Below are 15,617 nucleotides of genomic sequence, written 5' to 3' on the forward strand. Positions count from 1 at the left end.
GGTCATCCTAGTTACTTAAGGTAAGCTACTTGATCTTAGGCATCTGGAGTGCTTGTTCAAAAATAATTTTTATGTAGCAATGTTACAGCCTTTGCTGATCCCTAGCAGCAGCACCGAGTAACACTTCAGAGTCCCAGTGGAAAGCAGCCTGGCCACAAGGTGCCATTGGAGTGGGAGATCTCAACCATAAGCCACTTTAATTGGGGACTAGTGCCTCAGAAGTTATTGTCTTAAACTGCTAATCTTCTCTTTCTTCAAAGGAAGATTGTTTTGAAGAGAACTACAAAGCTGGCAGACATTACCGAGGCAGGAGACAGTCTGATTTTATTTTTTATTTTTTTTAGATACACAGCTACTTTACCAGATCCCATTCCTGTAGCCATATGCATTCCTATTCGCTTCGGTTTAAGTTGTAATACCCACCCTAGCAACTGCTCGGTTGGCTTAGCCCAGAGAAGAGCACTACAAATATGACAGGGCAAGCCTCATGACTAGGTCTTGGGATGACCACATAGGTATCTCTCAGCTTTGGCACTGCAGAGCATTAGATAACCAACCATCTCCACACTGCTGTTAGGGTGGGTTAGTCTACACCCACTTGTCTGGGGTGGGTGGAAAGGATAGGGAGAGGCTTGCCTAGACAGATGCTGACAGTGAACCGATATGTGTTTCTTCAGGAACACAGCAAAAATTAAGTTAGAATGACCTGGCCTCAGATCATCTCAAAGGTCAGAAAAAAAAGAATATAAAAGCAATACACACATCAGAGGGACAAAAGGACTTCCAGGGTAGAAGCCTGGAGTGTTAAGGGTAACATGTCCTCTAAAAGTTATGTTCAAGAGCCTAAAGCAGCTGCCTATTTGAAGGAACTACGGCAGACACAAGTTCTGTGCTACAACAAGATTTATAGTGCAGCCATTGCTTTTAATTTCAGAAAGACAAAAAAGAAACTTTAAATCTCATAAGCCTTTACACCAACATTTTTAGCTACACCTAATGAGTCCTCAGAGAGTAATGTTACACATACTTCTCTGCTACGGGTCTTCAGCTACCAGATGGCTGCTTCGGCTCATTAAAAGGAAAAAAAGAATCAAAAAGTCAGTTAAGTCAAAATAGTGAGAAACAGACAGACAAGCAGCTTTCCCAAAGCTCAGTAGCGAGCTTCCTGGCTTTTACTCCCACATTCTGCTGGTTGAGCGTCTCTGGCTATTAACAGGCTGCCTCCTGCCACTTGTCAGTGGCTTCATGTGGCACTGTCATCAACATTCTTAGATGTCTGAGACTCCATCTAGCACAGAAAAGGCTTTCAAGTATGTTTTTCTTCCATTCCCATTAGTGACACTTTATCACTTCAGGATACAAGTATTTCATTTACTTCCAGGATAAGTCTCTGTAACCAAACCTATTAAGACAGAGGCAGCACACAGTCTGAGATACCCATGTAGTTACAGAGTGGGAAAAGCCTTCTGTAGCTGATCACTATCCCACGTAGGGGTACAGAGGCTACATGATGTAGCTGGCAGCAAGGCAAGCATCCCCACGCCAGAAGACAATCTCATTGGTCAACAGAATAAAACCAGATTCTCAAATTTAAGGAAGTGGCTGTACCACAGACTCATGACTACTTACATGAAACACACACAGCCCTAACAGGCATGCAGGAGGCCACTAAAAGGTAACGTGCAGGGCTAGAACCCAAAACATGGAGAACATCCATTTCAATACAGTTGCCCAACAAATCTGGCAGATGCTGAAGTTGTAATTCAAACACATTTGAAAGGTCATTCACACAGGCCAAATGATGAAAAAAAAAAAAAGGAGAACCATTATGACAATGAAAGCAACTTGTTGCCCGCTCTAGGAAATTTTTTCCTACTTAGTATTTTTTCATTCCACATAAAGAGACAAGGATGTCTTTTCAGACTGCTACAGTGCTGGCTTCCACATTCAGATATGGACTATCCCTACCAAAGGTGAAGAAGAGTTTCTGCATCCTCTTTAAGACTTACACTGTATAGAATAGTCTCCTGGAAGCTTACACAACTGGTCAAAGCTGGATCATATGAATCCTACAAACCCTTTCCAGAAGATTCCTAGAAAGCACATCCTAGTCTTAAAAAAAAAAAATAATCCCCCTCTTGGGTTTTAATGCTGCTTAAGTTATTTGTTTCCCTATTTTTAGCATAAAGGAAACATCTGCTTTGATGAGCAACAGGATCAGACACACAGCATACACAAGACAAAGGCTCTTGCTAGCATGACAAGCCAATCACTTTCTGAAAAAGCCTTGATTTGAATATTTACTACATTACTATAAGACATGTAGAAGACTGATGATCAAGCTTTGTGTTGGAAACTAAAAGCCTTCTCTTAGGAAGATCTACAAACTTTAAATGTTGATTGAGATAATGAGGCTATGCTTTCTCATATGTTAGGTTGGAAAATATTCCGTAATAGCTTCACTTAAGTTACAGGCAAAAATATCAGCATTTTAAATTGCATCACAGTACTAGGCAGCAGAGTCAACTGTTTACTTATCTCACATGTCAGTAAAAACGTGTTAGATGGAGAGTAGATACAGCATGATTCAAGTGCCTTTAGTCTTTAAAAAATTATTTTGTTAATGCAAAGAAACACTAGGCTTCCTCCTTATACAAATACACTGGGAACTGAGTTCAGGCTTCAAACCTTCCACGCACAGTTAGCTCCTAACCTAACCAGCTTCACTTGCACATTTAAGAGCCACATTGGTTCATACTGCAGATCTGTTAGCTCAGTGTCTTGTCTCCGATGTTGGCAATGAAGGGACAGTCAGACAACAGTAAGGACAGGTCGAGAAAACACTCCCCAGGAGATCCCCCTGCAATGGCTTTTTTATTTTAGAACTCTTAATGGATCTCTAAAATATTTGTTTCCAAATATTTTCTCCAAAATATTTTAGAATAATTTGGAATACAAATATTTTGTTTCTCTAAAATATACAGTTTCCTCTCGAACCTCTGCATCAGCAGCATCCCACGGCAGAAAAAAAAAGTGTACAGTTTTATAACCACTGTATAAGACATGCTCCTTTTTGTTTTAAGAAAGGAGGGTGTTTTAAGAAAAGCCTGCTTTTTCTTCCTTCCCCCAGCTTTGTTTAATGGCCTCCAGTTCAAGTGCAGGAAGAAGCAATTAAGAACTAGTCCCCATACTCTATCTCCAGGCCACTCAGGATTTTGCAGATCTTCTCCACTGCCTTCACTGCCCCTTTCCCAGAATGAGATGTTCCCACCTTACTCAGTTGCTCTTCACAAGGAAACTGCTTTATGTTTTGGTCTTTTTCAGTGCCTTCCTCTAAATATTTTCCTTCCAGAAGTGATCGCAAAACTGCACAAGTTATTCAAGATGTAAGCAAACCATGATATAGAGAATACGACAATCATACATATCCTGCTTTGATCTTTTCTTAGTGGCTCTCGATATTTGACTTACATTTTTAAGCCACCACTCAGCAAGAAGCTAACAATTTCATCATCTACCATAACTCCAAGATCACACTGCATTCGGTCTTCAAGGTGATTAACCACATTATAGGTGAAGCTAGAATTGCCTTTGCTCCCTAATCCGCCTACCTGCTATATGCACCATTGTACATTTATGTACCTTTAATTTAGTGTGCCATTTTATACTCCCATCACTGCACCTCTATGCCATTTTTGACCTACCTTGCCCTTACTACTCTGAATACCCTCATATCTACACACATAGCCCCCACCATGACTACTGACCAGGAGGATTGCTCTTACTGCAAATCCTCATTTGCTACAAAATAGGAGCATGCAGAGAGATGTGCCACCAACCAGCTGATGCATACTAGCTGTGCCACACTGGTAATGCAACTTGATATTGAACAACTTGCTTAAAGTCAGAAAGGGACTGGCTCTGTGCTTTGTGCACCCCTGGTTAACACCTGAGGTGATAAGTTTCACTTACTACAGATTTAGCCACAGGATCAGGACCATTCTGCCAGTTTGTTTTATAATGGCAGCCTACCAGCACAAATATACCCGAGAGATATGCGCCAGCATTATTTCACATGGAGTAGCAGCTTGCCTCCATACCAGTTATGATTCTCCTCAAGCCTGAAAAACCCCCCACAATTCTACAGCTCTGCAGATTAAACCCGAATTCACATTTAAGTGCAGTTTACCTAACTCTATTTGCATCAGACAATTGGTAAAGTGTTTCTAGGTACCAAGCAAAGTCACATGGGCAAAGGACAGTGAATACATAGAAACAGTTTTAGATTACTAACCCAACTGTACCAGCTATCTGTCAGGTCTCTGCGGTAGTTGGACACATGCAGTATAAGCCTCTTGCTGCACTCCCATCTAATGACATCAGGGACCAAAGGGGTCTCAAGTGTGCAAGGTATTTTACACAATTTAAGCAGATCATCCTTGCTCTGCTTGATTTCTGCAGTCCAGCATCTCGAAGAGTTCCAAGCACCACAAGCACACATAGACAGCACAACAGCATCAACACAGCTCACAGCAAGTTCGGTCTGGTGCAGTGCTGTTCTCTCAGTCAGCCTTCACCAAGTTTGCCCACGATGGAAGTTCAGTGAACACTGACAACATTCCAGTCTTTTGCTCAAGCTTTGCGTTACATCCCTCCTAGACACAAGATGAGAGTGACCATGCTCCCTCCCCACTACAGAGTTACTTCCATCAGCTAATGGGAGCTTGTCCACACAGCTGGAAACTCAAGAGGTGGAATGACTAGCCCAGAGATACATGAACAGATGAGAGGAAATCTATACAAAGGGCAGCATGCAAAATAAAGTTGCTTAAAGCTTAGCAAGAAGAATGGCTCTTTAAGATGACAATGGCTCTCCTTGAAGTGGCCGCAGTGAAAATAAGCCTGCTTTGTTTTGATCCTCATTTCAGTACAAGTTTCAGTACAAGTTTCACAGATACTCGTTTCAACTATTTCAAGGTTACACTGCAACTAGAATGAGGTTTTTAGTGGTACAGTTCAGACTTGGTATGATCTTCCACATGTTTTTAAATAATTAATAGTTTTCTTTTCAGATCAGCTTTGAAAAGGAAAGATCCTAATGCTTGCAGTGGTTAAGAACTGCAGGGAACAGGGCTCAAATTAATTTGAGACTGACTCACTGCTGCTGGAATCAGAAAGCCCCAGAATAAGAAATGCACCACAGGAGATGGGTTCATCTGCTCGCTGTGCATAAGCGACATGACTCAGAAAGCTTCCCAGCATTGCTCAAGCAGCTTTCAATGACTCATTCTGCTCCTCTCCACAGTCAGCCTTTTCTAGGGAGCTTGCCCTAGACTGTTTTTGAGTTTCCTCAGGCTAATAGCTCATTGCAAGACACAGTTTAAGGGCAAAGCCCATCGCTTCTTCAACTGTTTATCACTAAGTGCTTGGAAACCAAGATGACTCTAGCTGAAGCCTCAGGGTTAATGGTCCATCAACTGCACTTTCAGAGCTCTGCAGCTCCGCTCCTTCTGTTTCACTAGCTTGAACATATGGCGACCCGCTCTGCACTGCTAGCTACAGCCCTGTTTTCTAGTTATAGTATGGATGGATTTAGTCTAGTTAAGGTACAGAGAAGATCCACATGTATGTTGAATTCACACCAGTTGGTGACTAATCACCTTAATTTAGGAACAACAGTCCTCTCCCAATGCACTCTGCATTCTTCAAGCAGCTAGCTGCTGAGGTAGGAGTGAGATCTAACATCTGAATGCTGCTCCTACAAATACCTAAGGCCAGTATGCTTCCCACTCTGCTGCCAAGTACTTGTATTCCCATGTACTTCTATTTCAACCCATAAATAGAAAGGAAAAGGATCATGAAGAGCATCATAGACAGACCACATACTTATACAAGCTTATAAACCCACTAGGAGTTAAGGCTACATGGTAATGCCTTTCCAGAATGCCTTTTCACGCAAGTGAAAATGAGAGCATTAAGATACACCTTTACAGCAACCGCAGCAAAGTTACAACATTAAGACAGCCAGCTACAAAAAAGAACATGTATAAAAATGAAATGCTGGGATGCGGATTTGAATGCATTTCAGTAGTTACATAACCAAAAAGCAGCAGGATTAGCCGGACCTACAATGACTGACATGGTAACATGCACCTTCTTAAAAGAATCAGGCGTACTCATCTCAAATCATGTCACTGCTCACGCTGTGCAGGGGATGTGCATTACGGAGTATCCCTCTCTCAAACCATCATGAGATGTTAGACGAAGCCCCAGAAACCAGTCTACAGCAGGTTAGCTGCAGACCATAACCAAGGGAGTCCAGAGGAAGATAAATAATAGTATCTCAAAAGCTACTTTTGTCCACCAATTCTATCATAGACGGAAAATGCTCTGACCTAAAGACAGGTGGTTCTCCAAAAGCCATCAGACTTTGCCCTTTCAGACCTACACTGTGCCACACACTTGGAATGTGTGGGTACAGTCAGGAGCACAGGCTCGGGCAGCAGGATCCTGTTGCTGGGCTGTCAGTAACTTCACATATTCTGGGATGCAACAAGTGGCTGAACTGGGAGCTACCTAGTGAGATGATGTACTAAACCTGCATTTAGCAAGTGGAGATTCAGCAGCTCCCTCCTGCAGCATGTAAGAGCCCAGCCTTCCACTTCCATTGCCTCTTCATGGATTCTGACCTAGAATTGCTGTAGAAAAAAAATGAACAACATACAGCACGGAGCTTTCTTAGACTAAACAAGGCAGACATAAGGAATGGACTAACAAGCATAGTTTGTTCCCTCTGCAGTGTTTTGTTTTAATCTGCAGCAACTCTTCCAGAAAGACCACAGCAAACAGTACCAATTCTCCAGTCTTTATCCAGTGCATTAGCCTCCCATGGTCTCTCTACTTGAGAAGCCATAGCATCACACCAGTAACAAGACACCACTGTAGTACCACAGTCATCTGTTCATTAGGGTATGAAAGACAAAGATGAATTCTAGCCTAAATCCCACACATACAGACATTCAGACAAGTGATTTTCTCCAATACATTTGTCCCATAACCTGAAGTCTTTCAGGTGACACCACGTAGACCATTAATCCTTCCCTGCACCAGCAGGAACAGTGCTAGCTTCAACCTACACCACAAACTTCAGAACACAGTTGTCTGCCTCTTGTAACTGTATTTGCACAAATGAAAACAAACAAACAAAAAAGCTGGTATGCTCAAATTCATTGCTTAGGAAAAGCAGTAAATTGTCAGTCAATTTTCTGCAGTGGTACAAGGCAACATGGCTGTAGTAACTGCAACTCCACATCCAGGCAAGAGATGCGTGTTCTAGCTCTAGAAGAATGAGGTACTGTCTGGAGGAAACGTATCATTAGCAATGTGCCTACAGCCTAACGCTACTGGAGCCACCATAAACTTTGGGCGTATATTGGTATTTTTGCCTCAGGAAAGAGCAAATGCAGTTGTCTGTATCCTCCCACGCCAGTTTCTCTAAGTTCAGTGCAGGCAGAAGCTGCTGAACTCTTGAGCCAGGCCTGACTGCTATCATGGCAGGTCTGCTCAGCAAATCCTCTATGTTCTCTCTTCAGAGGTGTGGTGGTAACACAGCAGCTCAAGAATAAATGCTCAGGAGCAGCCTGACAGCAGGGACAGGAGTTCTTACACTGCCCCTAACAATATAACTACAGTTTCACATTACCACCCAAGCACCAACAGCCTCGGGATTTGGTGAGCACTGGCAGCATCCTGATAGCACTGAGTGAGTGCATTTGTCCATGCATTTTAGAACACACCTTTGGGATCAGCTGTATTTTACTAAGCCAGCTGTGCAGGTGCTATTCTCACTACAGAGATACCTCTCCAGAACAGAGTCTAGCACTACAGGGGGTGAAAATAATCATGTGACATGGTCTGCCAGTTACCTCCAACTCAGCCACCGAGGCCTGAGCAGCAGAGCTGAGGGGACTCCTGCTCATCTGCAAAGCCATTTTGGCCACAGCCCCACTGTGAGACAAGCTGTTAGCTTCATCGAGTTGCCTGTGCCATCAAGTACAGGGTACAAATAAACACAAGATGATCAGTAGTGAGCCCAAGACCCAGCTACTCTGGGCTTTGTCACTCCCATTAAGAAGCTAGAAGTTTCCCACAGCACAGACATCACTTAGTTTGAATGAAAACAGGAATGCTTATTTCTCTAATCTACACATCTAGGAAACAGCAATCACAAGTCAGTTAATAAGCTGGCGTAAAGCAACCAACCCATTTAGTAGTCTATTAAAAGAAGGTTTGGGTTCTGACTTAACAGTAAGTAAGACTTCTGTGCATTAATGAGCTTATCTAACTAAGCAGTTCAAGGTACATTAGCTGCTAGAGTTTTCATCCAGGAAGAAACCAGGAGAGGTATTGCAGGTCTCACCCAGAGGGCTGAGGGTAAATCACCAACTGTAACAACTTCTGCATTCCAGAAATCAGTATGATCTTGGACAAGTGACAACAGTTGAAGCAGGAGGGGGATTAGTAAGGCTGCTCTGGCAAACTGGAGTTATTCAGAAAACCAGCCTTTTCAGGCTAGCTCTAGCCATTATCAAACCAAAAGGCTTAAGGCTTACAACAATGTCATCACCCCACCAGCTAATCCAAGCATCTAAGCTTTGCTTAGAGGGCTGTATTAGCCACTTTCCAGGAGGCCATGGGCTGCACTGGGTTTTAAACAAGAGTAGCCGCAATCACTTCATCCTGGGGAAGACAGGCTGCATAATTTAATTAAGAGGCATACCGTGAGCTAAAGAGCTACTGAGATAAACCCATCAGTTTCAGAGAAACCGTTCCTATTTTAAACCCAATCCCATAAATCCCCATAACCAGTGGGCAGGAAGAGGAGCACGTTCAACTCTTACCAGGCTCTGCTACAGTCTACTTCTGCATGCCATACTGCACACAGCCAATCTAAAGAGTTAGAAGAGATAAATACTGACACAGGGAAACACGAAAAGCTCCCTTACTCTGGTAAAACATCACAGGAACAGCATTTAACACAACTCTCCACCTTATTTTCAGTCCAGCCTTATCTGAACAGCCCCAACGCCTTCTTTCATTTCTACCAGTTCTTCCCAGGCAGTTTTAAAATCAGTCTGAAGCAACTTCTACTCACTTTTCACTCTTGAGCTAGAAACCTGAACAGTGACTTCCATTCTATTCATCTTCTAACAGAAGAGGTTAGATACACGGACTGCAGTTTGAGTAAGAGCTTCTATTCTGCAGACCAGTAACGGTCTAGGTGCCCTGACTTGCCAGTGTTTCTATCTCTACTGTTACTGCAGAGCAGATAACTGCATTTCACATTCTGTGCTTCAGTCTGTAAGCTTTTAGCTGAGCTGCCAACCTCCTACTGAGATCAAAATAATATGAGACTTGCTAGTAACTTTTGACTCTGTAGGTCATTCACTAAAGGAGGGAAGCTGACTCTGTCATACAGACCAATTATATTTTGGCACCCCAGGCTGTACTTCTGTCCATCCTCCAGTTAACCCTAAGAGCAGCCTTTAAGTACTTTAATGGTCTTTAGTAGTATAAGCTTAGAAAACCAGTGCAAGATATTGTGCTGCAAAAGACAGTCTTGGTTTTATCATTTACTGATGCAGGGATGAGACAAGAAAAGTTTAACTAGGGTCACAGGAAGTTTCTTTACAAGGCCCATTTTGTTTAATGATCGCTCCCATTCCATAAAAACAAAATGAGATACTGTCAAACCAGAGTGCATTTCCAGTCATCTGTGCTTCAAAGAACTCAAGATGTAACCCTTCACAGCCTCAAGACTCAACTCTTCAAAGGCCAGAATTGTACTCTCTCAGGAGAAGCCGGCTATAATACCCTTCAAAGATATCCTAAATGCTCTCACTGGAACATGGCCAGTCTGCAGCCCAAAGAACACCAGGTATCTTTGTCACTAGATGTCAGTAACATGGCACTTCCTACAGAAGAGGAGTGATGCCTCCCTTCTGACAGGAAAAATATGGAAGCAGGCAGTTTGGCAGCATGTCTTCAGATTAGAGATTGTCCCTCCAAGCAAAACTCGCAAGGGCAAGTACAGCTTTTACTATACGAAAAAACAGTAGCTACAGCTCTGATAGCATTCGAGCAAATGTTGCCCAACAAGACACCACATGAGCTCATATGCAGTTAGAAACCTGTAATACCTAGACTTCCAAGCCACAGAAGCCATCCACACTCACATATCTGGGAAAGTTCCAGGCTCAGATTTTGGCAGCCTGAGGCTAAAACTCGACAGCAGCTTTGTCATACTAAAGCAAGCAGAAAAGAGATCATGGAATCACACAGCTTATAGGGAGAAGACTAGATCTAAAGCAAGTCATTTCCTAGTGGGGAGAGAAGTCAACTGCACTGGACAATAAACACAGGCTGCATTTCCTGCAGCTTTACTGAATCCAAAAACCTAGCTAAGGGAAGAATGGAAGTGGAAACGCATCTAGAAGAGTTGTTGAATAATAGCCCGTTTTAAGCCTCAGAACAAGCACAGTTCAGCATCAGCAGCACTACGTTCTGCCTCAGCAGGTTTTCCAGGGAGGAAGCTAGAGGGTGCAAGCCATGACCTAGCTAATTCACGTTTGCATCAGTAGTACAAGCAAATAATTTAGGGGCAGTTCCTGCCTGATCCGACTACAAGACCTTTGCTCAGGCTGACCTAGCACGTCTGTGCGGGCCTTCCCTAGGCGTCCAGTGCCACATACAGAGCTTGACTCTGTCCCCACCCTCACCCGGTTCAGCATCGCAGGACTGCCACCCAAGGTATTCTAGACAGATAGCTAATTAACTCAAGCAATTAATAACCCCCCTCACCCCTAAGCAACGTGCGAGCGGATGAGCCAGCTCCGGCGGGGCTGGGGTCGCCCAGCACCTCCTCACCGCGGGCTGAGGGAAGCACTCCCAGGGGAGCCCCGCTTCCCTCCTACACGGCTCCGCAAGGGGCAACCCGGCTCCAGGGGGCACCTCCGCTCCCCTCCTCAAGGGCGGCCGTCGAGGTACGTCGCCCCGCACGAGGGCCCCCCCAAGCCTGTCAGGGCCGCGCCGCGCCCCGCGGGGTAGGCCCACGGACCCCCACCCCCGGCGAGCGCTGAGGGAGCCACCACCCACGGCAGCTCGGCCACCGCTCGGGCGCGGCTGCAGAGCGAGCCCCACCGCAGGAAGCCGCCCAGAGAAGGGAAGCGGGCCGCACGCCCCACCGGGAAGCGGGAGGACAACCCTGGGCACCTCACCTGCCGCTGCCCGCCGCCGCTCGCTGCCCAGCGCCCAAGATGGCGGCCGCCGCCCCCCCTTCCCTCCGCGCCCCCCCTATCACTGCAGAGCCGCCGCCGCGCATGCCCCGCCCGCGCCCCGCCACCGCCGCGCATGCGCCACCGCGGGGAGGCGGGGCTCGGCATCCGGCGGCGCCGTTGCTCGGCGGGGGGCGGGAAGGACAGGCCCGCGCGGAGCCTGCCGGGAGCTGTAGTCCTGCGGCGCGGTGCGCGCTGGGAGTTGTAGTCCAGGAGGGGGAGACGGCGTGGCCACCGCGCCCACCCGAGGGGCGAGCAGCAGTGCCGGGGCTCCGGGCGTGGGGCCTCCCCTCCTCCCCGGTCCGCGTGGGGACCGCCTGTAGGGCACAGGGGTGCGCCCGGGCAGGGAGGCTGCTCTCCCGCCGTAGAGGCCTGAAGTCACCGTGCCCTTCCACGGGGCTGCTGGCTCCCACTGCCCCAGCACCGCCCAGGGCGCTGGCTTCACGCACAGGCACCCCCGGGGCTCGCCCGCTCCCCCTCCACGCACCGCTGCCGAGGGGGGCTGCACCGGTGCCCGCTATCAGACCTGCCCCCAGTTCTCCCCTCAGTGCATCCGCTGGAGACCCAGGGAGCACCGGGCGCCCGCGGCCAGGCCCCACACCGGAGAGCGGCGGCAGCAGGAGGCCGGGCCCGGCCCAGGTTCAGGCCGCAGCAGCCCTCGGCACCCCGGGACAAGTCAGTTGGAAAACAGGCTCTGGCACGGGGTGCCCTCGTCCCACTGGGACCTCGCTGCAGAGCGAAAGGCAGCAGGACAGAAAAGGAGGCTGAAAAAAAAAAACCAACACAAGGCAGGAGTCCAATAAAACTATGTTTATAAATAAAAACAAGGAGATTGGTTTTGTTTTTATAAAACCCAGCAGGCAGGGTAGGGCAAGGGCATGAGCAGTGGCCAAGGAGGCTGCTGGGTGGCATCGGGGGGGGGGGGGGACAGACGGCAGCTTGCTGGTGCCAAGATCGGGGGACAGGAGGATGGCAGAGAGGGGGCACTGGGCAGACTGACTCCGGCAGGGAGAGGGAAAGGAGAGGCTTCAGGGAGTCACGGGGAGATGAACTGATGGCACGTGAGAGCTGGCAGAGGGGTAGCAGGGGCAATGCAGACCCCCAAGGAGCAAAAATACATTTCATCTCCAGCATATAAAAACTGCAAACACAAGAAAGACAAAAGGAGGCAACGCTTACAGAGAAAGCCACGGTGCGGCAGTAGGAGAGGGCGCCGGGACACCAGCACCAACAGGAACAGGGTTGAGCATGTCTGTACTGTACCGTGCTTGGCCCTGGGCATGGGGAAGGGAGCTGCCCCCAGCCCGAGGCACGTCTGAGTACCCAGAAGAGGAAGGAAAAAGGGCAGGGAGCGCCGGAGCAAATGGACTCAACTGTCCTGACACATCTGTGGGCACCAAGCCCAGAGGCCACAGTTCAGGCCGCAGCCTCCCTCCCCGGGAGCTCGCGTGGCCACCAGGCACCGTTCACAGCCTGGAGGGAGCAGGGCCGTCCCAGCTCCTCATGCCTCCCGGCAGCCAGGCCAGCAGTGCTCGTGGCACTGGGCAGAGAGGGAAGCAGACTTGGGCCCTTCATAGGGCAAATAGAGGGGACCTCCACATTTCCCCAAAGCGTGAAAGCGAACCAGTTGTGCCCCTCCCTTGCCTTCTAACTCCGTCCAGGCCCTTGAAGATGTCACATTGCTGAGCAGCAGTGTGACAGCAAGAGGGAGGCCACAGCTGCCACTGCCAGCCCCAGACATGGGACAGCCCCTACAAATGGGACAGGCAGCAGCGACACGCAGACAGGAGAGCAAAGAGCAGGACGGAGGGAGCAGAACTCTGCCCTCAAACCGCCCCCCCCGAGTACCCAAGGGCAGGTGCAGGGCCCCAAGTGGCACAAGACTGTGCACAGGCATCCACCGCTGCTCCAGGCTGAATGCAAGAGGTACGGCCCCAGCCCCGAGACTCGTGGCCCGGGCAAGGTAAAGGAGGCTCCTGCCATGGGGCAGTGCCAGGCTCGGACCTGGCCCAATGTGTGGGCAAGAGGAGGGAGGTAAGAGGGAAGTGGCAGCATCTCTCCACTCCTCGGAGGCACTGAAGCCCTGGAACATTCATGCATTAGCCAAAAGGCAACTACAACGGGATTTAAAACGCATATATAAGGCTGGTCCCCGCTCCCCTCTCAGGGCTGTGGGAAGGGCAGGGCATCTTCCGCAAGGGGGAGGAAAGAAGACATCTTCAGCGCCACGCGTGCCCAGCGCCCTTGGAGCTCCGTGTCCTCCTGTCGGGCCACGCCACGCTCCAGCTCTCCCCCCCACGGGCGGCAGGCTCAGAGAAAGTCAAACACCCCGTAATTCTTTGCTGCTTGATAGAAGAAACACAAAAGGGTGAAAAGAAAGAAGAGATGTTTAGGGTGGAAGGACCGAGGCAGCAGCGACACACGGGCAAGCAGCACAGGGCGCTGGGACGGATGCAGATTAATGGGGTTAGAGAGGACAGCGGGAGGGAATTACCATCGGCAATACACAAGTCTGGTGGCGGGATGGGCTGGCAGCACCCAGCAGGCCTGCCAGGCCCGTCCACCCCGCTCGAGGGATTAGAATCAAGGTTTAGTTCCATTTATTATTTTTTTTTCCCTTTTTTTCTTTTCGTTATCAAGACAAAAAAAAAAAACCAAAAAAAACAAAACCCAAAAAACAAGGGGTGAAGCCAGGGCTGGTCCTAGGAGACAAACGACGGGGATGGAGGGGGGAAGGAAGGGCAGCAGACAGACAGGGGACGGGCGCTTCACATTACATCCACAAAGAACTCACTGGGGTTGCCCATGGCCATTCGGAAGGACTGTCTACTGGCTGTCAGTTCGGGGGGCACAGAGGCCAGGTCACGGCCCGGCGGCGCCCCAGGGGGCCCCATGGCTGAAGGCGGTGGAGGCATCAGCAACATGGGGGGGCTGAAGAGAGGGGGGAGGCCGGGCGGCCCGTACGACTGCTGGCTGTGGTGGCTGCGGATGCTGTGAGCCAGAGAGTGCTGGCTACGCTGGCTGTGCTGGCTGGCCGGCACCGAGCGCTCGCTGGCCGCACGCTCACGCCGCATGCTGCTCCTCGTGGTGTGGTCCGACTCGCTCCCGCTGCCGCCTGACTTGGACTCCCCAGTCTTCTCTCTCTCCTTCCTCCTCTCACTGCCGCTACGATTGGAACCGCTGCTCCGGCTCCCTGTGAAGCACACAAGGCAAGGTTAGGTGACAGCTCAGACAAGCCAGGAAAAAAGGATGCTCCTCTAGCCAAGAGAGGACTACAGCACACTGCAGCACAGCCATCCGCCAGCACAGTCCGTGCTCTCAGTCTCCTTTCAACTTTGAGTCCCACAACCCTTCCAAGATGGCTTTTGCCCTGGCTCCCCCCACACATAGGGCCTTGCCTAAGCAGCTTTTTCCTGCTGCTTCCCTGTACTAAACAGGGCACCTGCCCACCTGCAGGCATATTTTAGTCCTTTTCACTCACCTTCACTGTGCTGGCTGCCTGCACTGCCCCCTCCGTAGCTGTAGCCTGGGTCAGGGAAGCCGGGGTGGGGGTTGTATGGATGAGGCGGTGGATACTGATACGGGAAAGCCATAGGCCAGGGTGCGGCTCCTGGGTGGGGGAGCGGAGCCAACGTGTCCTGATCAGAGGCGCCGCTGGAGCCATCATGATCGTGAAGAGAAAGATTAGCCATGTCTGCAAGAAAGCAGAGAAGAGAGGTTAATCCAAGCAGAAAGACAACCACGTGTGATGAAGAAGATCCCTGTCCAGCCTTGCTGATGAACATGAGTGGGGTACACAAGGAGACACAAGAAGTTGGCATTCTCCCTGCTAGTCAATGCAACCATCTGTGCTTCCTGGCTGGACAACAGCCAGGCTGTGCGAGTCCGAGCTGCCACCAGAGACCAGCTTGGTGGGAAAGGACCACATCAGAACTACAGCTCACCCTGCCAATTACTTCCCCCATCCTTCTTATCTGAGCAGAACCCAATTGTCTGAGCAGCACCCCCTGGCCAGCACTGGAAGTTCAGAGCCTGGAGACAAAGTAAAGACTAAGACTCTGCTATGGCTGCCCAGGAGAAAAGATCACATAGTAGGTGACAGTGTCATTTTCCAACTTCACCACCCCAGCAGCATGACAAGGGAGATGGGATATTCTTCCTCGCTTTCTAACAAGGTCTTTAGAACAAGGGGCCCAGCCTGATAGCAATGGCAGTAGCTACATCCCCACAGTGTTAGCAGGGCTCTGCAGGACCTCAACTCCCCTCCATCCTCTCCCTCCCACC

At 49.0% G+C, this 15,617-nt stretch overlaps 2 protein-coding genes across 7 annotated transcripts in view; both read right to left on the reverse strand.

Moving 5' to 3' along the window:
* The window catches only part of AP2M1 (adaptor related protein complex 2 subunit mu 1), a 30,727-nt gene extending 19,357 nt beyond the window's left edge, over positions 1 to 11,370 (reverse strand). The window contains exon 1 of one of the 2 annotated variants that reach the window (XM_075507006.1): positions 11,277 to 11,370. The gene's annotated coding sequence lies outside the window, so the exon portion shown is untranslated. Of the gene's footprint in view, positions 1 to 6,395; positions 6,418 to 11,276 lie in introns of those variants that run through there. The other variant, XM_075507007.1, reaches the window with a different exon arrangement.
* Positions 11,371 to 12,128: 758 nt separating this feature from the next.
* The window catches only part of DVL3 (dishevelled segment polarity protein 3), a 33,743-nt gene continuing 30,254 nt past the window's right edge, over positions 12,129 to 15,617 (reverse strand). For 3 of the 5 annotated variants that reach the window (XM_075507012.1, XM_075507011.1, XM_075507009.1), the window contains 3 exons: positions 14,815 to 15,027; positions 14,128 to 14,526; positions 12,129 to 13,675 (listed from right to left, as the gene is read on the reverse strand). In XM_075507012.1, coding sequence (XP_075363127.1) covers positions 13,644 to 13,675; positions 14,128 to 14,526; positions 14,815 to 15,027 — 644 coding nt within the window. In that variant the 3' untranslated portion in view covers positions 12,129 to 13,643. Of the gene's footprint in view, positions 14,527 to 14,814; positions 15,028 to 15,617 lie in introns of all 5 variants that reach the window. The other 2 variants (XM_075507014.1, XM_075507010.1) reach the window with 1 other exon arrangement.

This window comes from Mycteria americana, chromosome 7 (genome assembly GCF_035582795.1).
Source record: "Mycteria americana isolate JAX WOST 10 ecotype Jacksonville Zoo and Gardens chromosome 7, USCA_MyAme_1.0, whole genome shotgun sequence".
Taxonomy (NCBI): Eukaryota; Metazoa; Chordata; class Aves; order Ciconiiformes; family Ciconiidae; genus Mycteria; species Mycteria americana.